Source organism: Zingiber officinale, chromosome 4B (genome assembly GCF_018446385.1).
Source record: "Zingiber officinale cultivar Zhangliang chromosome 4B, Zo_v1.1, whole genome shotgun sequence".
NCBI classification, from domain to species: Eukaryota; Viridiplantae; Streptophyta; class Magnoliopsida; order Zingiberales; family Zingiberaceae; genus Zingiber; species Zingiber officinale.
In genome coordinates, this window is record NC_055993.1 from 29,572,495 (window position 1) to 29,597,526 (window position 25,032).

At 39.9% G+C, this 25,032-nt stretch overlaps 1 protein-coding gene and 1 long non-coding RNA gene across 6 annotated transcripts; one reads left to right on the forward strand and one right to left on the reverse strand.

Moving 5' to 3' along the window:
- Nucleotides 1-9,938: 9,938 nt before the first annotated feature.
- Nucleotides 9,939-11,757, reverse strand: LOC121977472. 3 transcript variants are annotated; one of them, XR_006110858.1, is made up of 4 exons: nt 11,737-11,757; nt 11,442-11,627; nt 10,335-11,074; nt 9,939-10,091 (listed from the first exon to the last, which is right to left on the reverse strand). It is a non-coding gene; the product is annotated as an uncharacterized LOC121977472 (long non-coding RNA). The 3 variants fall into 3 exon arrangements; XR_006110856.1 differs by having other exon boundaries at nt 9,943-10,091; nt 10,906-10,975; XR_006110857.1 differs by lacking the exon at nt 9,939-10,091 and having other exon boundaries at nt 10,098-11,074.
- A 4,239-nt stretch (nt 11,758-15,996) lies between these two features.
- LOC121974905 (vesicle-associated membrane protein 727-like) lies at nt 15,997-18,387 on the forward strand. 3 transcript variants are annotated; one of them, XM_042526185.1, is made up of 6 exons: nt 15,997-16,132; nt 16,451-16,690; nt 16,785-16,980; nt 17,064-17,184; nt 17,834-17,896; nt 18,065-18,387. In XM_042526185.1, exons 2-6 carry the CDS (start codon nt 16,501-16,503, stop codon nt 18,206-18,208), a joined length of 714 nt encoding a protein of 237 aa, XP_042382119.1. In that variant the 5' UTR covers nt 15,997-16,132; nt 16,451-16,500; the 3' UTR covers nt 18,209-18,387. The 3 variants fall into 3 exon arrangements, with proteins under 3 accessions (XP_042382119.1, XP_042382118.1, XP_042382120.1); XM_042526184.1 differs by having other exon boundaries at nt 16,013-16,128; XM_042526186.1 differs by lacking the exon at nt 15,997-16,132 and adding an exon at nt 16,142-16,305.
- The last annotated feature ends 6,645 nt before the right edge of the window (nt 18,388-25,032 follow it).

Below are 25,032 nucleotides of genomic sequence, written 5' to 3' on the forward strand. Positions count from 1 at the left end.
AGTATGTGTTGCTCTGCTTTGGCAGATTCAACAACAGCATGCGATCGAGGTAGTGGTAGGTATCACAGCATGGTAGGCATTAGAGTTGACGTAATTTAGATCTAATCTAAACGTCGATGTGTATCAAATACACGATAGATCTAATCTATTCGATAGAGTGCATCTTGTACACGATGTAGATCTAATCTAATTGTAAGGCACTAATTAATTACTAAATTATGCATCACATACACTAAATCAATTAATTAAACAATTTTTGTGATTTAGTCATGGCCCTACTACGATCTTCTCAAGCCAATGAGAAGATCAGATGGTCAACCTAGGGTTAACAGCTTCTTAAGCGCTTTCCTTTTGACCACCTTGTGTTGCTCACGCCCTCCTCGTAACTCCGTCTCGAGTGGACCTTCCACCGCTCTAATTTTGTACATTACAATTTTTGAAACTCGAGTTACATTCGAGTCTAAATCTAATTTACAACAAGAATATATAAAAGAGAGGCATGACGCGCAGGTCGCGAATGATATACAGCACACGCAAACACAAATGACGGCGCGCAGGCCGTATTATGAATTACAACACATTTCCAAATCTAATTTGGGTCGTTTGGGCCATGACAATCACAAAATTAATATATAATACAAAATTATATATTTCTATAATTTTTCTATAATTTTTCATAATTTTACAGATTTTATGAGTAAATTTTTCCCGGCGGTCCCGATTAGCGATTTCGGGCGCAATCGCGGAGCAAATCCCCTTGTGGGGTTAGGGGCAGTACCCCTACCCGCGATCTAACCATCGTGAGTTGCTCCTAAGCGATCCAAGAGCGCCTTATCCCGCTGTCCCAAAAAGATTTGGGTCGAAACGATGCCGTTTCGAGAAAAACTTCTCGGTAGTCGAAGCCTACAAGTGTATAAACACTTGTGCTTCGCTTCTACGAGAAAAATTACTCTTAAAACTATAAAACCCATAAATTTATAGAAATGTACAGAAGCTTTAATTTTTCATAAAAATCAAATTAAACTCGTACAAGCTTCGCACGTGGCTCTGATACCACTGTTGGATTTTTCGGGCCGCGAAAACCGCTTTTTCTCGTTGCGGAAACCCCGAATCACCCTAGCCAACGGATCTCGTGCGAAGAAAAATTTGAAAACATACGAGTACGAGTTACAAAACTTCTAGATCTACATGATGAAGATCTTTACCCTTGTTACGTGCCCTTTTGCGTATCCCGCTCATCCTCGGTACGCCGGATCTCGAAGTTGTCAATGTAGACAACTCTCTACACGTATCCACACGAACACACTAGGTGGAGGTGACCAAAAACCAAGGTGTGCTAGCACCTATGTGGTTCGGCCAAGGAAGGAGGAGAGGGAGAGCTTAAGAGGAAGAAGATGCAAAATTCCACACTTGAATGAATTATGAAAATCAATTCACACCCCATTCAAAATGTGGCCGGCCACCTTTCTCATGTGTAACTCCCCTCATTAATGCATTAAGTTGTCATCAAGGAGAGAATGTAACCTCCATGAGGTGGCACTCACTAGTAACTCCCATGAGGTGGCAACCATGATGATGTGGAGTAACATCATTAGTCCACATCAATGCCAACTCACCAATGAGGTGGCATAAAGTCAAGTCAAACTAGACTTTTAATCTTCCTCTCAAGTCAAGTCAAACTTGACCAAATCTCTTCCATGGTTGATCTAATCTAACCATTTGATTCAAGCCAATTTAATATATAATGAATCTAATTCATTAAATTAAATTGATTCAATGAGTCATAATCTAAATTAGACTCATTGAACACATGAATCAACTTGAGTCCAACTCAAGTTAGCCCAATTAGGATTACTCTTAATCCAATTTGATTCATCAAATGAATCTAATCCTCTTGGTTCATCATATGAACCTAATCTCCATCTAATTGTCCTTAGTGTATGACCCTATAGGTTCTTGTAACGTTGGCAATGCCCTAAACCCATTTAGGAGCATAAGTAATGAGCGGTATCTAGCAACACATCATTACTACCCAAGTTACAAGAATGTCGAGATCCGACATCACCTTGTTGTTGGATCGAGACGCGCTAGAGGGGGGGGGGGTGAATAGCGCTCGTGGCTAAAATCGTTCTATTATCGGAATCGTAAAAACTATCGGAGAAGTAACGCAGCGGAAAGTAAACAAACACACAGAAAGATAAGAGAATTTACTTCGTTCGGAGCCTGTGACGACTCCTACTCGAAGGCCCGCGATCCTTGATCGCTTTCCGTGGGCAACAACTATAAGCTCGACAAGAGTACAAGTATTACAGTTAAGTATAATGAAAAAGTACAGTTATACCGACGACAATATCATAATCTGAAGATTTCGGAGCTCCGGGTCGTCGGTGTCTCGTAGCAGCACTTCGGGATCGTCTCGTGAGCAGCTTGTAGCAGAAAGATTGCTTGGAAGTTGTTGTACAGAGCTGCTGGTCGAAACCCCTTATAAAGGGTGTTCAAGGCGCCTTCTACTGTTCACAAAGGCGCCTTGAACAGCCGAGTCAGCCGCGGAGATGAGGAGCGAACTGGTCGAATCTTATCTCAGACTCAAGGCGCCTTCCACTGTTCACCAGGCGCCTTCATCTGTTCAAGGCGCCTTCCACTGTTCATCAAGGCGCCTTGAACAACTTCTCGCAGCCAGCTCCAGCCTTGCATCCGAGGCGCCTCCAAGCTCCATGGAGGCGCCTTGGACACTGTTCATCCGAGGCTTTAAGTTGCTCCTTTGCACTTGCAAGATACGTTAGTCCCAAACACTACCCTGCAGCATAAAGTTTAGCACATAATACAATAAATATTATAAATGAAGTATTTAACAGTCTCCGGACTGTCCGAGTCTGACTTCAGGTTTCCAACCGGAAACCCTAGGTCGACCGACGCCTACTGTTCTCTAGGGAACGCGCCCTCACCTACTCCACTCAGGAGATTTAGTTGCCAGTACGATCCTCCGGATCGATGGACTTTTGCTCAGAGACTGCTTCCGGACTTTTTGCTGGACATCCGCTTCCCGCTAGTCCAGACTTTCACCGGTTCGCGACACCAGGACTTTTCACCCAGGGTTACCACCCCCAGGACTTTTGCCTGAAGCCATCGACCGCCAAGACTTTCCGCATAGGGTTACCACCCCCATGACCTAGGGTTACCACCCCTAGGGTTTTCACCGCCTAACCGACATTAGGACTTTTGCCTAAGTATCACTTAGGACTTTCCTGCAAGCTCCATGAACTTTGTTAGATAACACCACTACTTAACTTTGAGCCCTTTTCCATAATCAAAACTCAGGTTCGATCATCTGGTGCTCACTGCATCAACAATCTCCCCCTTTTTTATTATGGCAATCTTGGTTCAAAGTTAAGTAAAACATAACTTTTAAATAAAGGAATAAATAATGAAAGTTAACCAGAAGCATCAATGCATAAATAAAATTTAAAGTTTATGCTCCCCCTTTCATTCTTGATTTCTTAACTTTGACTTTTCTCTCTCCCTTTGACATAAATCAAAAAGAATTAAGAAGAGAGAAATAGTCTAGTTAATTTAAGCTCCCCCTAAAGGGTAGCATAGTTAAGTACTCAGACTTAAAAAAAAAATAATAATAAAAAAAAAAATTGGTGAAGTACTTAGCTCAATTCATAAGGTGTTTGAAAAGAATTGTTGCATAGATAATTTAAATTTTAAGTTAATGCCTTAATAACTTCTTTGAGTTTAGGTGTCCAAGCATGAGTCAAATTAAATTATTTAACTTGATTGGGTATCAGAGCCCTAAAGGAATTTGTTTAGCCTTAAAGTACTAGCATGACTCTGTTCATTCCCCCTTAATTAATGCCAAATTAAATTCTTAGGGTCTTAGAGTACAAGCATAAGAAGAACTTTATATTATCCTAATTCCAGCTCATCCATTCTAGATTATCAAACATGTGCAGCTTATGAATGAGTTTGAGATGAGATTATTTGAAAATATTGAAAATTTAAGTTCCAAATGAGAAAATGCTAAACTTTTGAGAATTTATTGAAAATTAATTAGAGTTAACTTTAGCAATCAGAATTTGATAATTAAATATTTTTAAATCCTTTTAAATTAATATTTTGACAGTAATTGAATTAATTTTAAAAGATTTTGAAAAGAATTTTCAAAAGATTTTTGAAATGAATTTTCAAAGGATTTTTAAATAAGTTTTTCAAAGATTTTTCAAATCATTTTTAAATAAGTTTTTCAAAGATTTTTCAAAGGATTTTGAAATTAAGTTTAAAATGATTTTTTATTTAAATAAATTTTTCAAATAATTTTTAAATAAGTTTTTCAAAGATTTTTCAAATAATTTTGAAATGATTTTGAAATGAATAAAAGAATTTTACAAACAATTTTGAAATGAATTTTCAAAGGATTTTTAAATAAGTTTTTCAAAGATTTTTCAAATCATTTTTAAATAAGTTTTTCAAAGATTTTTGAAATGATTTTTAAATAATTTTGAAATTGATTTTCTAAAATAATTTTGAAATTAATTTTCAAAAGATTTTTGAAATGATTTTGAAATTAAGTTTTAAAAGATTTTTGAAATGATTTTTAAATAATTTTGAAATTAATTTTCTAAAATAATTTTGAAATTAATTTTCAAAAGATTTTTGAAATGATTTTGAAATTAAGTTTTAAAAGATTTTTGAAATGATTTTTAAATAATTTTGAAATTAATTTTCTAAAATAATTTTGAAATTAATTTTCAAAAGATTTTTGAAATGATTTTGAAATTAAGTTTTAAAAGATTTTTGAAATGATTTTTAAATAATTTTGAAATTGATTTTCTAAAATCATTTTGAAATTAATTTTCAAAAGATTTTTGAAATGTTTTTTTTTTAAAATAATTTTTAAATTGATTTTTAAAATAATTTTGAAATTGAGTTTCTAAAATAATTTTGAAATTAAGTTTTAAAATAGTTTTGAAATTAATTTTTTTAAATAGTTTTGAAATTAATTTTGAATTAACTTGATTTAAGTTAATTTTAGTTTTAATTTCTTAGTCATCTCACCCGATCTAAATTTTCAATCAGGTAATCCTATAATTGTGGTGAGATGAATTGTGGTTCAGTTTAAGGAGTTGGTTTAACTTTGTGTTAGATTCAGGTTTAGCTTTGGGTTCAACAAGTAAGCATTCTTTGGATAAACTTCTGGGCTATGGTAAGTCACAAGGAACTCATTAAAGTAACCATGCCTTCGAGGTTTTCCAAATAGTCTTACCCATTGAACTTAATACTAAAACTTGGTCTAACTAGTTAGGATCCATTTAAGGGTAGCTTCGGTCAGTTCCACTTGGCCAAATGCACCAGGTCGAAGCCATATCTTCCTAGACATGCGATGCCCAAGCTTCCCTAACGTACTATCATCCAAAAACTTCACCAGTACTGTTAGTAAAGTTAAACCTAGCCTATTTTATCTAACCTTAATTACCCTGTCGGGTAGTCTACTCTTGTTTACCCATTTCGGGTAGATTAAGTTCGGTTACCCAGTCGGGTAATTTAGTTGGGAGTGCCAGCTATTCTGGATCCTCCTTCTATTGAATTTTAAATTTCAAATTTTAATTTTTGAATTTTAATTTAATTGTGAATTTTAGATTTATGAATTTTGAATTTAATTTATTAAAATTATTTTCCTTCTTGCTCCCCCTGGATCATAGCCTCGATATGGTCTATCGAGGTAGTGGACCTGATCCTTGGGGACCCAATATTGTCCAAGTCCAATTTGATTAACGAGGTTGGACTTGGGGACCCATGCTTGAATTATGTTCCTTTTATTTCTATTTACCAACGACAGATATGATCTATATTTAGTTTTGGGCTTGAATCCAAGTCCGGATTTGTTGTAAACGGCACGCTGTTTTCCAAGAATCAGATCCAAATTCTTGGAACCCAACGTAAAGCGTTCTAACGTATCCTTGAGTTCTTTAATTTGAGTTTTCAAATTGGAATTTTCTTCCTCAAGTTGTTGGACTTGAGTTGAACTTCCAACTTGAACTGACTCAGTTAAAGAACTCGAGTCAGTCGCTTCCTTAAGGGTTGTTACTTCCTTTTGGAGCGACTTAACCCGGACGTTGGATTTAGCCAACTTTTTAAGCAAATAAGGAATTAAATTCTTTAAGTCATCTATTTGAGTTTCAGCGAGAAAAGAACTTACAATGGGGATCGGGCCTTCGGAAACGGATGCGGATCCGTGGCTTCGCTCGGACTCTGTTTTTGACTCGTTCTCGGCTTCGGACTCGAGTTCGGACTCGATTTCGTCAATTATGTTAGCCTGCGCCGGTAATGCGAGAAAGCTTGTTGGTTCTTCTTCCTTGTCAGTCTCGGATTCGTCTGACGACTCAGACCAGGTTGCTTTCATTGCCTTTCTTCTTTTCTTCTTGTTTGGGCAATCTGGCTTGTAGTGACCTTTTTGGTTACAGCCGTAGCAGGTGACATCTGATCTGTCCTTTGTGTTCATTTGAGTTGCCTTCTTCGACTTGCACATCTTCCGTACGAGTTTTATCAACTTGGAAATAACTTCGTCTTTGTCTTCTGCGTCTGATTCATCGTCTTCGTCCTCTGATATTTTAGATTTGCGCCTTGACGTCGGTTCACGTGTTCTGCTAGTACCTGCAACCAAAGCAACACCTTTCTCGACCGGGCGTGCATTAGTCTGCTCATGAAATTCTAATTCAGAAAACAATTCATCTAATTTTATTGAGGATAAATCCTTGGAAACTTTGTAAGCATCAACCATGGATGCCCACAAAGTGTTCCTCGGAAAAGCACTTAGCGCGTACCTTATTACGTCGCGGTTTTCCACCTTTTGGTCGATCGCATGAAGCCCGTTGAGTAGGTCCCGGATGCGTGCGTGAAGCTGGTTCGCCGTCTCACCTTCCTGCATTTTAATATTATATAATTTATTTAAAATTAAATCACGCTTACTTACTTTAGCGTCTGACGTGCCCTCGTGCAGCTCGATTAGTTTGTTCCACAGCTCCTTCGCACTTGAAAATGGTCCGACTCTATTCAGTTCTTCTTTTGTCAACCCGCATTGCAGCATACAAGTTGCTTTGGCATCGGCTTCGACCTTCTTTCTTATGCTGGTATCCCAGTTAGTGCATGAAACGAGTTCTCCAGCGCCGTCAAGTGGTAGCTCGAGACCGGTCTGGATGATGATCCACATCTCGACTTGCGTCTTGAGATGGTAGATCATCCGGTTCTTCCAATAGGTAAAGTCTTCGCCGGAGAAGAGCGGGGGGCGAGAAGTGCTAAAGCCTTCTTGGAGGGCCATTTAAAAGAACCTTGCCCACAAAAAAAATAGCAAAAAATGTACCAGGACTTGATCCTGGATTAGCAATGCGGTATGGAAGGATAAAAATAGAAGTAATAAAATATTATTAAAAAATATTTTAAAAATATTATTTCAAATTTTGCCAAATTCAATATTTTATCAATACTAATAAACGGTGAACTCGTAGCTTCGAGTTGTCGGAAACTCGTCGTAGCTTCGTCGGGTCATTTCTTGAGCAGCACGTTGATAAAGAATAGCTTTGGAATTCGTTGTCTTAAGTTGCTGCTCAAAGACCCCTTTTATACAGTGCTGGAGGGGCCTCCAAGCCTGTCCGAGGCGCCTCCAAGCCCCGAGTCCGCCGCGGTGATAAGCGCTGATCCGGTCGCGCCTTAACCAAGAAGACAAGAGAATTTACTTGCTCGAGCCCGTGACAACTCCTACTCAAGGCTCTGATCCTTGATCGCTTCCGTGGCAACAACTATAAGCTCGACAAGAGTACAAGTATTACAGTTAAGTATAATGAAAAAGTACAGTTATACCGACGACAATATCGTAATCAAGATTTGAGCTCCGGTCGTTGGTGTCTCAGACAGCACCGGGATCGCTCTCGTGAGCTTGTAGCGTAAAGATTGGAAGTTGTTGTACAGAGCTGCTGGTCAAACCCTTATAAAGGGTGTTCAAGGCGCCTTTCACTGTTCACCAAGGCGCCTTGAACAGCCGAGTCACCATGGAGATGAGGAGCGAATCGGTCGAATCTTATCTCGACTCAAGGCGCCTTCCATCGCTCACCGGGCGCTTCATCCGCTCAAGGCGCTCCATCGCTCATCAAGGCGCCTTGAACACTTCTCGTAGCTCGCCCACCTGCATCCGAGGTGCCTAAGCTCCATGGAGGCGCCTGACACTGTTCATCCGAGGCTTTAAGTTGCTCCTTTGCACCTGCAAGATACGTTAGTCCCAAACACTACCCTGCAGCACAAAGTTTAGCACATAATACAACAAATATTATAAATGAAGTATTTAACAGTCTCCGGACTGTCCGAGTCTGACTTCAGGTTTCCAACCGGAAACCCTAGGTCGACCCGACGCCTACTGTTCCCTCTACGGGGAACGCGTCCTCACCTACTCCACTCAGGAGATTTACCTGTTGCCAGTATGATCCTCCAGATCGACTGGACTTTTGCTCGGCACTCGACGCTTCCGGACTTTCTGCTGGACATCCGCTTCCCGGCTAGTCCAGACTTTCACCTGGTTCGCGACACCAGGACTTTTCACCTAGGGTTACCACCCCCTAGGACTTTTGCCTGAAGCCATCGACCTGCCAAGACTTTCCGCATAGGGTTACCACCCCTATGACCTAGGGTTACCACCCCCTAGGGTTTTCACCTGCCTAACCGCAGCTAGGACTTTTGCCTAAGTATCACTTAGGACTTTCCTGCAAGCTCCATGAACTTTTTTAGATAACACCACTTAACTTTGAGCCCTTTGCCATAATCAAAACTCAGGTTCGATCATCTGGTGCTCACTGCATCAACACTTGTGACTACTAATTGTGACTCCTCACAAAATATGACAAGTGTCCTTCTATCCTAGACATCTAGATTGATCAATGTGAGGCATAGACCGTGTCATCCTCTGACCAATCTAAATCTTGAACTCCAAGTAGACTCACTAAATCAAATGAGCTCAATATCCTATATTGACTCATTTGGGCATGGCCATGCACTTCGTGGTCTCACTCTATCAAGAATACCGATGTCTCTCCCGTCATATAGGAGGGATATATCTCATCTACATCACTCACATCCCTCTGCATAATTTGATATATACCCAGTAATCGCCTTTATAGTCCACCCAGTTACGGGTGACGTTTGACGAAACCAAAGTACATAACTCCTTATGTAGGGATCTATGGTGACTTCAGGTCTAAGGACTAGTAGTCATACTAATAGCCACATGAGAAAGTATATGACACTCATATAACGATCCATGATACTTTCTCATGGCGGGTCATTCAGTACACATTCTCTAATGTATACCCATGTGTCAACTTGATATCTCTATATCCATGACTTGTGAGATCAAGTCATCGAATTGACCTACATGCTAGTCTTATTGCATTAACATTGTCCCTGAATGTTAATACTCGACTAGGAATGATTAAGAGTAGTGTTCCCTATATCATCTCACTATCGGTTCAACTAACCGATTGATATAGGTGAGAACCATCTACTCAAGGACATTACTATACTTAGTTTATTTGGCACCAATACAAGTAAGTATAATAACCAAAATCCAAATGCCTTTATTTATATAGAATATGATACAATAAGTCCAAAAATACAATCATCAAATGATTGGCTCTAGGGCTCTAGCTAACAATGATAACACTATTAAAACAAAAGTAGAACAATATAACACGAGATTTTCTAATCTGTTTTGACTGTTGAACTTTTGCTCCTAATATGTTTCAAGGACCGCAGCGCTGCTACGGTGCTCTTCATGTATAAGCTCTGCATATATTTAATCTCCTCCAACTCCAGAACCCTCCCACCTGATTGTGCCAGCTTTGGCACTCCATTTTGTCAGTCGCATTCTGCTGAAATTGATAGGTTGTTGCTGGGGAAGTGGTGGTCGAGCATAGCCGCACACTCCTTCACGAGTTTGTATAGGAGATCAGTTGTAAAGAATGGCTGCTGCAGCACCTTTTCGATGAAGGGCTGCCTGATAAGTGCTCCTGTTCTCTTGTCATACTTCTTCAGTATTTTCACTAGACCTGAATTCATCACAACAAGAATAATAAACCATCTAAATGAGTGCACAAATTTAAAAAAAAAAAGAACCAGAAGAAAGGACAGAACAGTTAATCAATAACACTCAGATAATTGTAAACTATAATTAGGCTCTGATCATGACTATGCTAACATGAGTTTCCTTGTTAACAAATTGAGAAATAATGGTTTGGAGAAATTAACAAACAAGACATGTAATATCTAAAACAAATGGGAGAGTTTGATACCTAAATAAAATCAACCTTGTTCAGTCAATGTAAAATCAGTTAAACTGCATTGGTAGTAGGCAAATAACATAAAATTTTCTGTTGTGGAAGTTATAATGAGAGTGGATTGATTGTTTCACCAATGACAAGAGAAATATTACTGTGTGATTTGAAGAAGAAATCCAAACATCTATTCTGCTGAATGCTAATTTATCATAACCTAGCAAAACAAATTTACCAAGCTACTCCAATGCCCTTCTTAATCAATCTGATCAATTAGTAAACATGATTGTAGAATAAAACCCATAAATTGCCTCTGAAGCGAAAGTGCTAAGTTTATACTGGACTGAATGTAATTCATACACCATATGGATTGTTTGCAATGAAAATTACAAGCTCCAAAAAAAAAAACAAAGGTTTGGAACATAAAGGGATATCAATCCATCACAACTTAGATTGTTTGGAGGATCCACAGAAGTGTATTAATTTACATGTTAGAATACTGAAAATAAGCTACAGTGAAATCTTTAATGTGTACCATGGACTACATAAGAATAGATCAAGAAAAAGTTGAATTCTTACGGAAACCTACCCGTGTAGTTAATTACGTGATCTTCTCCTTAGCCTTTACTTTCCTTTGAACATTCTTCCTTGATAGTGATCTTCAAAATTATATTAATTGTCAAGATGCATGCTATAAAAATGTTCAAACAATCACTTAGATAAAGCACAAACAATCACTTTGTTTGTGCTTCAAGATCCTACAAAGATTGAATTGCGCATGGCAAAGATGTCGTCAGCCTGCAAACTTCTCGCTTAAATCAATTTCCAAACATGAAATACTAGTAGCGATATTGAACTATTTTTCTAGTTGTCAGTCTTTCTTGCAAAGGATGCAGTTTAATTTTCATTAACAGATAACATGTTGCATAAATACTTGACTAGCTGTAATATGAGTATGAAGTACTCGGGGATTAACTGTTGGAGTTATCTTTCAAATGTTGAATTAATGGAGAAGGACCTAACCTATCATAGTTTTCAAATAAAACATCTCAATAACCTGGGAAATGATGGGATAAAATTATTATCACGGCAATTTATATTAAACAAAAAGATATTCCTGCTTACATTGCAGGATAAGCCTATGAGTTTTTTGAATTAGATGATGATGCAGATTGACTACCTTTTGTTTCCTTGACATTCTCTTTCATATCAGGACAATCTTCATTTTTTGGGTTCAAGGTACTTGAATCCATCTTCTGGACCTCCTCTTTTGTGTATATAAAAATCTGACGGACCATAGCACAAAATTCCCTACAGAAAATTATACAACACCAGTTGTCAACATATCCACTTTATACATAGAAAATGGAAGATATATATACATAAGAGAAGAACATTAGGAATGTAGAAGCATGCTTACTGCCAAGGGTCATCTGCTGATCATGCCTACTTATTATCTAGGATTACCTAACTCAAAAATGCTAAAGGTCAAGGGCTGTTTATGCTCATCTGTGTGGCCCAAAAAGGAAAACAACTTGCTGGAAAATATGAGCAGTAAGTAGATGTACACGGACACTACACTGAAATGCTACAGGCATGCTGGAAACATGAACAACATGCTGGAATTAAGGCTGTCCGGTTCTTCCCATTGATGCAGGCTTAAAACGTGAGCTAGGTGCCAGAATTGGAGGCTGTTCGGACTGATACAATCGAGGTATATTAATCACAGAAAACTCAGACTTTCCACGCCAATAGGTATAGCTATTCGGCTTGACAAAACCAAGCAAGGAAAGGAAAACTCTAGCATACAATCCTACCCGGCACAGGAAAATCCGAAAGCAAGGAAAGCAAATCGAAGCTAGCAACTCCTACCACAGGTGAGTAGTACTTACAATGCTTTCTTGGACTTACAACCGAAGGGAAAAAAAAACTCTAGGGCTTCGGTTAGTTCGGATCTTCAACCTCCCTTGCGCCCACATACCCTCTTCGACGGGGAAAGCTCGAATCTGTGAGGTTCGCCGGAGAGAAACCTTGACCGGCCGTCGGAGGGAGGAAACTAGGGTTTCGGCTTTTCGTTCGGGCAGAGTCGCACACGCACGAAGAGGAAGAAGAGTAGCATTAGGGTTCAGGAAAGAAATTAACCCTTTATAACCTAGGTTTTATTTCTGCCCTTTACTATAACTTAAATACATCTCGCTACATACTTGGTTAACAAATCATGCGCAGCCCATTTGGTTGGCTGCGTTCGGTTAAGTCGAGTTCGGCCGGGGATCTTGGGTTCGAGTCTCACCTTCAATATTTTTGGTCAAAACTTCTTTCTTTTTGTAACATACTAAACGACCTCCAAAAATTACGTAAAAATACTCTAAAAATTCATAAAAATCTCTAGAATATTTTAAAAATATTTCCAAATATTTTTATGGACTTTTAGAACTTGAAATGGGGAAAATTGGGTCGTTACATTCTTGATCTACTAAGGGACTGAATGGAGATGGGCACTACACATTAAGTCAAATCTGAAAATGTGATTTAAAATCATTGGATCTTGCATATACACCAAAATTCAAAAAGCAAAGGAACTAGAAAGATATTAATCAGTCAGAAGCGAAGAACTAAATGGATGTTACTGCAAAAGGGAGAAATCATTTGATTTTAATGGAAGTTATCAGTTCTAGCATAGGCAGCATAAAGACTGAGAGTCGGAGGGATCGTCTACCACTGAGGGTGCTTCTCGGTGAGGGTGCGGTGGGGGAGTTGCGGCTGGCGGTTGAGAAGGCGGCATATGTTTTTTGGCCGGACGGATCTGTAATAAATGATCACACAACCAAACTCAACATCTCAAACAATGTATACAATCAAGTCCACACAAATCTAGCACTAAAAACAACTTACCCTTGAGCTATATCTGATATCTCTCTCGGAGGGCTCGGGAGGTTATTGTGGCGGTGAACTGGGACAGAGGAATAGGGCAATGCCAACACTAGAGTAAAGATCGGTTAGAGCAAACCTGGTTCGATCGTCGAAGCTGCAATGTGTAGAGAGGCGCCGCAGGAGGTTAGATCTAGGGTTCAAACCCCTCTTAACCGGAGATCCACCAATGCAGGGTCGGCGACTCTAGGAGAAGAGAAATCTCCGAATGGACTCCAGTGATCAGTGGAGAAGAGCCTTAGCCGGCGGTGGACGCTTGGTGCTAGCGCGATCGATTTCCTCGTGGCTCCGGCGTCGGGGAAGAGTTAGGGCTCGGCGACGGCAGCTATGGCGTTGATCAGAGCAAGGCACGACTCAATGAGGCTTCAGCCGGCGTTGAGTAACTCTTGGCTGGTGGTTATGTATGTGGGGAGAAGAAGTATCGCGGCGTCGATAGGCGTCGGGTTGGGAAGGAGGGGAAAGGGGAATCGGCAGTGGTGACCTAGCCTCACGGGAACAAAAAAACTCTTTGTTAGTGAGTTTTTTTTCGTGAAGTTAAAAAAAATTATTATTTTTTGGGGATTCAACAACATTCAATAGACAACAGTTTAATAAAACTGTTGTATATTATCATGTAAGCAACGCTAAAAGACAACAGTTTTTTAAAACCGTTGTCTTTGACATACATTATACAACAGTTTTTTAAAAATCGTTGTCTTTTACATACATTAGACAACAGTTTTTTAAAAACCGTTGTCATTTTAAAAAAATTATGGTGAACAACAACGGTTTTCAATAAAACCGTTGTTAAATGGCAAAAAAACAACAGTTTCTCGAAAAATTGTTGTCTATTAGGTGTGGTTAAATCTAAAATTTCTTGTAGTGATTTTAGAATAATAAAGTTTAGATCATGATTTGCACTTATAGTTTAGCATAAAGTATTTGCAGATATGATTTGACTTCTTTTGAGGTCACCTTAGGACTAGTTAGAAACTGACAAGTATTGATCATATTTCATGTAATTTTCATACTCTACATCCGTATCTTGATTTATGTCGTTAATGACATTGATATTGTGATTACTGTTGGGACTTGCTACGATCATATACAGTAGTTATGACCTCTATAGTCCTTTACTAATGAAGTTAATGGACTAGATTATTTACAGAGGTATCTTGTACTTATAAGTTTGATATCAACTAAAATTTTACTTGTATTTCACATACAACTCAAGTGGGAGATTGTTAGATTTTATTATCCCTATTAGGTGGATTTATTTGTAAGTTGAACATGTGAATATCATCTGAACCCTTTAAAGTGATCTAACTTATGTTTATTGTGGTTTAGATTATTGGATACAAGTTCAATGTGTAGAATCTTTTAACCTAATCCATTATCATCTATGGGCTGATAAGGGATTGAATTCCTATATAAAGGAGAGGCCCCAAGGGTTTAAGAAAACTTGACCTAATTTCTTGTTCCCCATCGACAAGAAGCCTTTCAGCGCCTTCACCCTCTAAACCTCATGGAAGACCTTCTTCTTGTCGTTGCATCTTCTTCTACAAGGATCAAGCCGACGATGCTAGGACAAGGACAATGATTCTTTAATCAAGTCCTTTGTCATTATATTTTTGTGTTATTTTCTTATATCTTGTTTAATTGATAAAATTAAATCTTCTTGGTCTTGTATTTTCTATATATGAGTTCTTTGTATTTTAGAATTCACACGGCTTAGATTTTTATAAGAACTAACATTACCAGCATATCAAAACTGATCAATCTCTTAGTAACTTTTATACATTCAACATGAAAGTGCTAAAAAAAATGAGGTCAAAAAAAAAAATATAGCACCAACCTACATCAAATTCCAAATAGGTTATGCTAGTCATGATCAAAATTAGGCCAACTCAAGTCGGGTGCAGGTGATCCAATTCAATTGTCACCTTTACTTAGTTGGTTATCAATCGTATAAAATGAGCACAAGCAAAATTTTTACTTTAACATAACTATGCACTCATGCCTCGTAAACCTTATTTGACTAGTCCTGAGGTGATTAGTCTAGTTCTATAAAAAAAATTTTATCGACCATCAGAATAAATCTGGAAGCACACACAATGAGTAGCTCAGAAGCTCAGCATTTGTTAGTTACACGACCCATTTAGAAGAAAAATTCTTACAAATACAACATACTTGGGGATCAAACTATAGATATCTGGATAATAATCTGGATATTTTACTGAGGCACTGTAACCCTAGGACATGACTCATGTCATTTATATGATAAAAGATGATTTACTCACCCAACGTCTCTGCCAATATTATTGAAAGATAAAATTCTTTGATGAATAAATTCATAAAATTATTGAGCCTTTGCCACTCAACACACCAATATTTCAAAATAACAAATACAAAATTTGGATATATGATATATTAAAAAAATTCAAAGAATGGTTATAAAATCAAACCCTTAAATTATAATTTAAAACTAAATTTTTTTCTTTCTTTATTTATTTTGTTTGATATTCCTTTTGAAGTCATGATTGGGCATCACTGGTAAAAACGGACAAAGAGAGGGTCATTATGGGAATTGCAGCGCGCAGGAACGCGCCATGTCAAACCACCATTCCATCTTTCTTAACAACCATTCGCGAGTGCACTTCTTCCGAAATTACTGATGTACCCATAGTTCCTTCGAATCACTCCGAATGAGTATGGGTATTTTCGACATTGTGCTCCTATAATGTCAATGTTGTAAATGTGTATGACACCGCGGGGCGTTTAAACTTGGACTTTGCTTGCTACCTTTCTCGGCCTCAGCGTAATTTAGCAATCGCAACCGACTTGCAGACGAAGCAACAGAGACTAGGGTTTTCCGCGTGCGATCCTTCTACATTTGGGGGACTCTGTCGGTCAGATTGTGATTTTTTTCTGTCAATTCTTATTATCGAGTTGCTCTCAGTTTACATTTCTTCTTGTATGCTCGATTTGTTTCGGATTATTATTATTTTTTTCCTTTCCACGATCAAGCTTCGATGCTGGCCTATGTCTTATCTCTTGCTTTTTCAATCCAAGTATTGTTGATGTATGTATTACAAAATTTTCTGATTTCCCTTTTTTTGTCTCTAAAGAAATCTTGATGGAAATTGTAACTGCAATTTCTTGTTTTGTGGTTTAGCTTGAGTGCAAAAGATAGGATCTCTTGAAATCCTTACTCTCGTTCTGTGCAGACGATAGGATTCACTGATACAGATTATTCCGAGAACTTTACTTTAGTACCATGAGCAAACAACCTTTAGTTTATAGTTTTGTGGCCAAAGGCACAGTTGTGCTCGCAGAGTACACTGCCTTTTCTGGGAACTTCAGTACTATTGCTGTACAGTGCTTGCAGAAACTTCCTCAGAATAGCAACAAGTTTACCTATTCATGTGATGGTCATACCTTCAATTTCCTATTAGATAAAGAGTTCGGTATGATTCTGTGATTTTATTTAAATTTGTTTCCTTGCATTATCCATGAATTCTATTTTTTGAACTTTAAATTTTGAGCCTTTCTTCTGTGTAGTATTTCTTGTCGTAGCTGATGAAGTGGTTGGAAGGTCTTTACCCTTTGTATTTCTAGAGAGAGTAAAAAATGATTTCATTCAATTGTATGGAGCAAGTATTGGGGGAGGAGGCCCTCACCCACTTGCGGGTGAAGAGGATGATGATCTATTTGAGGATAGGTTCTGCATTGCTTATAGCCTTGACCGAGAATTTGGGTATGTGTGCCCACCCTCCTTCCACCATAGATTTCTAATTCATTCAAATGGATGGTAGTTTGATATCTTATTCATCTGAGCAGTCCTAGGCTGAAAGGGCATATGCAGTATTGCATAAATCATCCAGAAGAAATGAGCAAGATCTCCAAGTTAAAAACACAAGTTACAGAGGTTAAAGATATAATGATGGACAATATTGAGAAGGTATGTGATTTAGATTTTGAATGCAGAAAATGCTTGATTAAGCTTGTCTGAATTGGCTCTTTCGGACTATGGATACGCCATACAAAAAATTACATTTACTAATATCTCTATTGCTGTATTACTATCTAAAACTTGATGATAAATTACTATAGATCTTTTTGACATGAAAGATTATGAGATCCTTCAGAAAAAATTAAAGTTTGGTAGCAGAAATAAAATATTGCACTCATATGTATCCTACCATGTTACTAGGAGCATTCTTGAACAATTATTTGTCGATCATTTAAATAGGAATGCCATATAATTCAGTCACTCTGATTTTGTGAATTTTTTTTCATAGTTTTTTTTACTACAAGATAAATTTCCACTTTCTTTCATTCTGAGGTTCGCTAGTAGGCTATGTTACAACCTTGAGCTAAAATGTCATTTAATGCAGCCTTTCATATTTTGTGATTTTTTTCATAGTTATTTTACTACAAGATAAATTTCCACTTTCTTTAATCCTAAGGTATGCAAGTAGGTTGTGCTATGACCTTGAGCAGTGGAGCCAATCTGATGTCCTGTGACTGTTTAATATTTCTTTAGCAGTTTGAAACTCGACGAATGGTTGTTGCTTGCTGGTATTAAAATTCATCTTGTATCTTCCTAGGTTCTTGATCGAGGTGAGAAAATTGAACTTTTGGTGGACAAGACTCAAAGTTTGCAGTTTCAGGTACTTTGTTGTTTTTTTAGAACGTTAACAGCCACAAATTGGGCTTTGGCTTGGTGTCTTAAGAGAGCCAATTGACATTTGCTTGGTGTTTTACCAGTCTTATAGTCTTTGAGATACAAGGGAAATTATAATGCTGAACTTTCTCTCATTGTTTGGTGTTTGTTTAAGGCTGACGATTTCCAGAGGCACGGCAGGCAACTCCGGAGGAGGATGTGGTTGCAGAGTCTTCGATTCAAACTGATGGTAGCTGTTATTGCCCTTGCAGTGATACTTGCCCTCTGGTTCATGGCTTGCAAAGGGTTTAAATGCTAATTCACGTTACTATTGTGTGTGTTATGTATCTTACGGTATCATTATGAGCTGTCTATGCGTTGGTATGTAAATAAATAAATCTATTCGAATCGCAGATAGATTACAAAAATATGTATATATATGCACTTTTTGGATTTGATGTTCAACTGTAGCAAAGGCGGCTTTCAGTACTTTGTTTACTTGCGCAAATTGAGGCACGATGATAAGTCAGCAAGATCAGATTTGTATGATCAGGTAAGGTCAAAATCTAGGATCTTAAATTTCCAATCATATTTTTTTTCTGTATCATATCAATATTAATGGTGAAAACTATTCAATTTTCGTAGGAAGCATGAGCTTGCCAACTATTTAAGTGATTGCATTATAAATTAGAACATTAATGATGTCAGTTCGGATGCTAAAAGAAATGGTTTAGAGTTTGTTGTTGTATGAATAGATTGGACAAAAACATTCTTTGTTGATGATTTGACGAAAATAAAACATCACAAGCATTATTTGTTGGGTGAAATTTGATGAAATTAATTCAACTAATTTGTGGTTGGACAATCAACTTATCGGTAAGTTGATGACTCAAACTGATAGAGCGTCGGCATAATGAGATGGATTATGTTCTTTTAAAGTACCTTTTCATGTGAAGTGATTCATCCCTTTCGGATGGTTGATGCTAATGACTTTGCAAACAATCATTGGAACACCCTTTGGGTATGGTAGGTAGATGATGTATTTTGAAAAATACCATCACATGTTAATTGCTTAGTCACCCGTTCAGAAGTCGATATACATTATTAGGTAAGTTTACCATTCGAATAAGAGATCTAAGATGGAAAGAAAATGAGTGACTTTTTCTCTTTGAATATGATATTGTTCTACCTATGTATTTAAGTTTACCATTCGAATAAGAGATCTAAGATGGAAAGAAAATGAGTGACTTTTTCTCTTTGAATATAATATTGTTCTACCTATGTATTTACAGTTTATCAACCATCATCTCTAAAAATACAACCACACCACTGTTAATCTCAAATAGGAGTATTCTAGTCTCTATAGTTGTGCTTAGTTGATTAGAGAGTAACAGATTTATTATAATAGAGCATGATTAATTCTCAGTGGATGTATGTCATCTTAGAAAAATTCCTTCTACCCTTTAGTTATTTGACGGTTAATTATAAGTTGATCTCATGATTTATTTCTTTTTACATAATTTAGAAATGGACCGTATGAAACTACGAGGAGCATAATCATATTATAAAAATAGAGTAGTCTAAGTTTCAAGTTCTAACTTTTGAACTTTGAAACTTTTAAAGAGCAGAAAGAAAAATCAAGAGCTCAAAAGAGAATTCATAATGTAAAAACAGAATGAGTTACTTATACAGGGTAAGGGAAGCGTTCTTTTGATGAGGTTTTAAAAGCCCTTAATAAATTTATTCTTTTTAAAAGATAAATACATTGTAATTGAGAAAAAAAAATACTACTAGAGTATTATTCAACATAAGTTCATAATTTTTTTAAAACAAAATTGACATCAAATATTCAGCTTACATTAATTAATTTTGAGGATAATCGATTCAGTGCTATAAAAGTTTTTCATCGGTCATTAGAATAAATCAGAAAGTTTTCGTATAGATAATCATCAACCCAGAGTTCTTAAGTCAATCACTCTTTAAGAAAAATTTATTTGTTAATTCGTCAAAATTAAGACTCTATTCTTAGATACCTAGGAAATTGAGAAGACGTCATTACCTCGGGGGCTAACAGAAATTTATAATTGACAGTAAAAGATGAATCAGTCACCTCGGCGGCCTATCCAAGATGATTCCTCACTATCTGAAAGGGAGATAAATTATAGAAGATTTCACCTAACAACAACAACAACACATGTAAAAAGGAATTAAATCAATTAATAGGATATCTTGGCTGAAAATTAACCCTAGACCTAATATAAGTTCTCAATTACAACAGGGGGATAAAAATGTTGATGATTAACCTTTCCTATTGTTTAGGTCTCAGCACGTGAACCTAAGATGTAGAAATTGTTTTCCATCGTTTCTTCGGGTAGAAATGAGAGCATAACAAGTGGTTGACGCGAGCAAGTGATGCCTTTGGCACAAGTGTTGAAAAGCACATCCGTGTGTGAACACGATAAAAACTAGTCCAACCCTTCATCACATTCATGCACTCTGACTATAAACCATGCTCATGTTTAAGCACCATCTTTGTTCAATCAAAATCGATTATTAACAGCCAGCTTAGTTAGATAATCACATGATTATTTCGTTAATCGACTCAATTTTTAGCCAATTGAGTCACTTGGATAATTTTGTGATCCTTTTATTGTTGATATCGTTCCAATTGACTCTGCTCATCCTAGTCATTTCAAATCCTATAGCTACGAACCATATCTTGCATAGAATAAGATGATTTTTTTTTTCTAGAAATCAGAATGAGAATAAAAATAATAATATTTAGAATGAAAATGATATCAGTATAAATATCACTCTTAAAAATAATATTTGGTTAATTGAATATTTTTCTATTAGAATGAATCAAAATTTTCTTTTTTACCTTTAAAGAAAAATAAGAAAAAAAAATAGATGTGAGAGACAGTTGAATGTGAGAGAAAGGAGTAGCGTAACTGTAGAGAAGAAAGGAGATGCTCAAGTCAGCTACCGACGAAGAGTGAATGAAGTAGAGAAGAAAGGAGTAGCGTAATTGTAGCAATAGTAGTAAAAAAACATACCTTCGATGAAACTCTAGGACTCCTTATATAGAGCTACCAAGGGGCGTGCGCATGCTTCCCAAGGCATACTTGGAAAAGATGTGTCAGAAAAGCGTATCTGATGTCATACCTTAACAGCCCGGACATATCCCTGATGTGACAGTGGAAACTTCCACCATACGATCCTCTGCCTGGCCATGCCGCCGATCACGCCGCCTGTCGACGACACTGGTCCCTAGGAGGATATTGCCAACTGCTTCTTTTGTCTGTTATTGGTTCGAGCGAGAGAGCCGCACGACCAGTCTGTTGTCTGGTTAATGCAACGGCAGGGCTGAGCGTCCGCTCGGCCAATGAGCTGCTGTCCGGCTCCGCCCTGTCGAGCGAGGGAGCCCTGCCTGCCGGGTTGAGGCTGCGTCCATTGCTTAGCCGAGTGGGACGGCCGCTTGGTCTTCGTCCTTTCCTGCTTTGAGCTTCATGAGAGTCGAAAGCTCGGTGCCTGACCGAGCTGTCGGAGTGTCGGGCCGGCTACTCTTTCTGCTGATCGGGAAGGTAGTTTGCCCAATTGGACGCCTGCTTGTGTTGACCACTTTGACCTTCGGTCGGACGGGCCCCACCTCACCACTGGATCACATGTCTCCCCCTCAAATCTAGTCGAAGGAGGTTGCAAGTCCGACTGACTGGACCAGTAGTCTGGTGACCGATTGGCCGATCGGCTTCTGTAGGACTGATCTTCCTCTTCCGGTCGGCACCTCGAGCTTTTGTACTTGGATATTTTCCTCATCGCCCCCGAGGGGGTGCGAGCCAGGCGGTCAATACTAACACCGCCCAAATCTCCTCGAAGTACGTGTAAATCACCCCCATTAAGGCCGAGCACGCGCCCACGCCCCTTAAATGCCACCCTGTGGGAGGGCGCCACGTGTCACCGGCGTAGCTGCCGCACGTTCGAGGTGACAGCTATTGATGTGACGTTTGGCGATTCGAATTCAACGGTCAGATTTACGCTCCGAATTTCGTGCCCTACATCGGACGGCTCCGGTCCGCCGTGCCCATTTTTATAAAGCTTCAGCGTTGCCTTTCCCTCTACGCTTTCTTCGTGCTTTCCGACGATTTTGCTCTGGTGATTTTGTTTGCGTCCAGTGTTCTAGCATTCTGCTCGTGTACGGGGCTCCGGCGATCCTCGACTTCCTGCGGTGATCCTCTCCTCCTTGTAAGCATTTCGCCTCCCTCTTCCTTGCTGCTTTTCCACTGCGTTCTCCGCCTCTTCTGCTTCTGGTTTCCTGTGTTTTTCGGTCATTTTTCCCGTCGAACCCTCTGCCTTTTCGTTTCCCGGCCATGGCGAGCTCCTCGCAATCGTCCGACCCCATTTCCGATCTTTGGTACGCCACCATGGAGACTCGGTTCGACGAGGACGATGCTGCGAGTTTGATAAACGCCTATGACCTCCCGTCCGACCATGAAATAGTTTTAGCCTCCCCGTCCGACCGGCCCAACGACCCGTTGGTCGGCACAGTTTGTTTCTTTCGAGACCAATTTGTGATCGGCCTTCGGTTCCCCATCCACACCTTCATAATTGAGGTTTGCAACTACTTTCGTGTCCCACTCGCCCAGCTCGTCCCCAATTCCTTCCGCCTGCTGTGCGGCGTGGTGGTGTTGTTCCGAGTGCACAACATCCCACTGACCCCTCGGGTCTTCCATTATTTTTACTACCCCAAACAGTCTGAGACGGACACGTACCTTTTCCAATACCGGATCGGTCTAGTCTTCTTTGACAAAATGTCTACCTCCAACAAGCACTGGAAGGAGTACTTCTTCTATTTGAAACTCCCCGAGCAGCCAAGCTTCCGGACCAGATGGCAGGTCGGGCTCCCTACTCAACCTGATCTGAAGAAGTACAAGGCTCAACCTGATTACCTCCACGTTGCTAACATGTTGTCCGGGCTGAAGTTCGACATTCACAAGTTATTGCCAGAGGGCGTGATGTACATGTTCGGGCTGAGTCCGATCCGAGTGAAACTCCCGAGCAACCTAGGTATGACATTTCTCAACCTTCTTCATTTGAATCTAACTGATTCTGTTATTCTTTTACAGCCGACATCATGATGCGCACTCGGACAGCTGGGATAATGAAGGTCAAGCAGGCCGAGATTGAAGCAGGCGTGACCAAGGAGATGGAACGGCTCGGTCTGACCCCTGTTGGCTCGCAAGGGGGCGCAGTTGGGGAGACCGCAACTGTGGGTGAAGGGACCACCAAGCGGACCCCGAGTGCAGGAGGGGCGGCCAACCCAGAACCGGTCCAAGACGCGCCACCCGCCATCCCTGCTGAGGGTTTGGGGTCATCGGGCGATGAAGTACTGCTCACCCGCAAGAGACGCTGAACGGGCGTGCCTTCCCGTTCTGCTACCTCGGCCATACAAACCTCTGCATGGGGAGGCACCCCATCTCCAACAGCCGCGACAGTGGAGGATACCTCTTCCGAACGGACTCCATCTGTGGCTGAGCTATCGAAACCGATCGTCGTTCAGCCGATCACTTCCTTGCCTCCAGCTAGGTGAAAGGTGACACGATCCGTCATTCTGCCAGTACCTCCTGCTCAAGCTTCCAGCCCATCCGCCTCCGCTCAATCGGCACCGGCCGGATGACGATCCATTACCGTCACGCTCCATCTCTCGACGGAGGATCTTCTGGCGCCGGGCGACCAACCCAACTCTCCTTAGCATCAAGTCTACATCCGAGGTCGGGTTGCCTGCATTTGGGAGGAGGAGAGGGCGTGAACGACCATGAAACCTCCGTGCGAGCTGGCTGACAACCATCTGGAGATGTCCACCAGGGTTAGTATTTGCAAATATCAATTCATAAGTTACCTCTGCTCGGTACTAATTTTTGCTTGCAGTACTAGGTGGAGAACATTGTCATGTGCCAGTGGTTGGCGCAAGTGGAGGACGAGCTGAAGAAGCTCAAAATTTATGGAGAAGCCTCCTCCTCCCAGGGAGCGTCGGTCACTCGTCTAAAGGCCGAGCTGGAGAAGGCTCAACAACTCCTCGTCGAGGAGCAGCAGAAGTCGGCTGAATAGGCCAGTAGGATGGGCCAGATCGAGGCACAATTGAAGACATATGATCATAAACTCGAGCTGGTTTCTAAAAGAAAACAACGGGCTATCGTCGACCTGGAGCAGAAAAACCAGGATGCTCGGCGGTTGACCGAGAAGCTGAAGAAGGTATAGGACTCCCTGGTTGCCGAGCGGGAGAGCCGCTCGGCCAATGAAGCGGAGCTGTAAGGCCAAGTGAAGCGCCTTGATGAGGAGCTGGCGGCCTCTCGTGCTGCTTTGACTACTTATCAAGAAGCCGAGCCAGGTCGCTTTGCGGTCCTGAAGCAACAGTACCTCCGCTTGGATCCATTCTTGGAGAAGGCGACCAACCGGATTGTCCACTCATTTGAGTTAGCAATCGATGCTACGCTCCTCCAACATAGGAAGAACGGCCATATTTCTGAAGCTTTGTCCGACAAGGATGTCGACCGAGTCCAGCTTCTTGAGTCCATTCCCGACGAGGCCTTCGAATATATTGAGTGAGCGAGGGGTTGGTAGAGAATGTTTTTTGTAAGCCTTGAATATACTCCTGTCATTCGACAACGTTTATTAATGAAATCATTTTGTGCCTTCTTCATATGCCATCTGTTTGCTAAGTATTTGGCTGTATAGTTCCGATCGGCTATTACGACCGTACTTTCGTTATTGAAATATTCACTAGAATCATACCTCCGGGGTTTATAGTCGCCGCTCGACTCTGGGTTTTAACGTCTTCGCTAGACGATCTTCTAAGGCAGGAATTTAAGGTCGTCACTCGACCGTCGATGGAGACATGAGTTTAACGTCGCCGCTCGATGATTTGGTAAAGACTGGGGTTTAAGGTCGTCGCTCGACCATTGGTGGAGACATGGGTTTAACGTTGTCGCTCGACGATTTGGTGAAGACCGGGGTTTAAGGTCGCCGCTCGACCATCGGTGGAGACACAGGTTTAACGTCGTCGCTCGATAATTTGGTAAAGACCGGGGTTTAAGGTCGCCGCTCGACTGTCGGTGGAGACATGGCTTTAACGTCACCGCTCGACGA

What these genes read in the sequence shown, in the direction of transcription:
- LOC121974905 (XM_042526185.1), top strand. Translation starts at nt 16,501, where the DNA reads ATGAGCAAACAACCTTTAGTTTATAGTTTTGTGGCCAAAGGCACAGTT. An exon ending in AGCCTTGACCGAGAATTTGG is followed by an intron (nt 16,981 to 17,063) that starts GTATGTGTGCCC and finishes TCATCTGAGCAG; the next exon opens with TCCTAGGCTGAAAGGGCATA. An exon ending in CTCAAAGTTTGCAGTTTCAG is followed by an intron (nt 17,897 to 18,064) that starts GTACTTTGTTGT and finishes TGTTTGTTTAAG; the next exon opens with GCTGACGATTTCCAGAGGCA.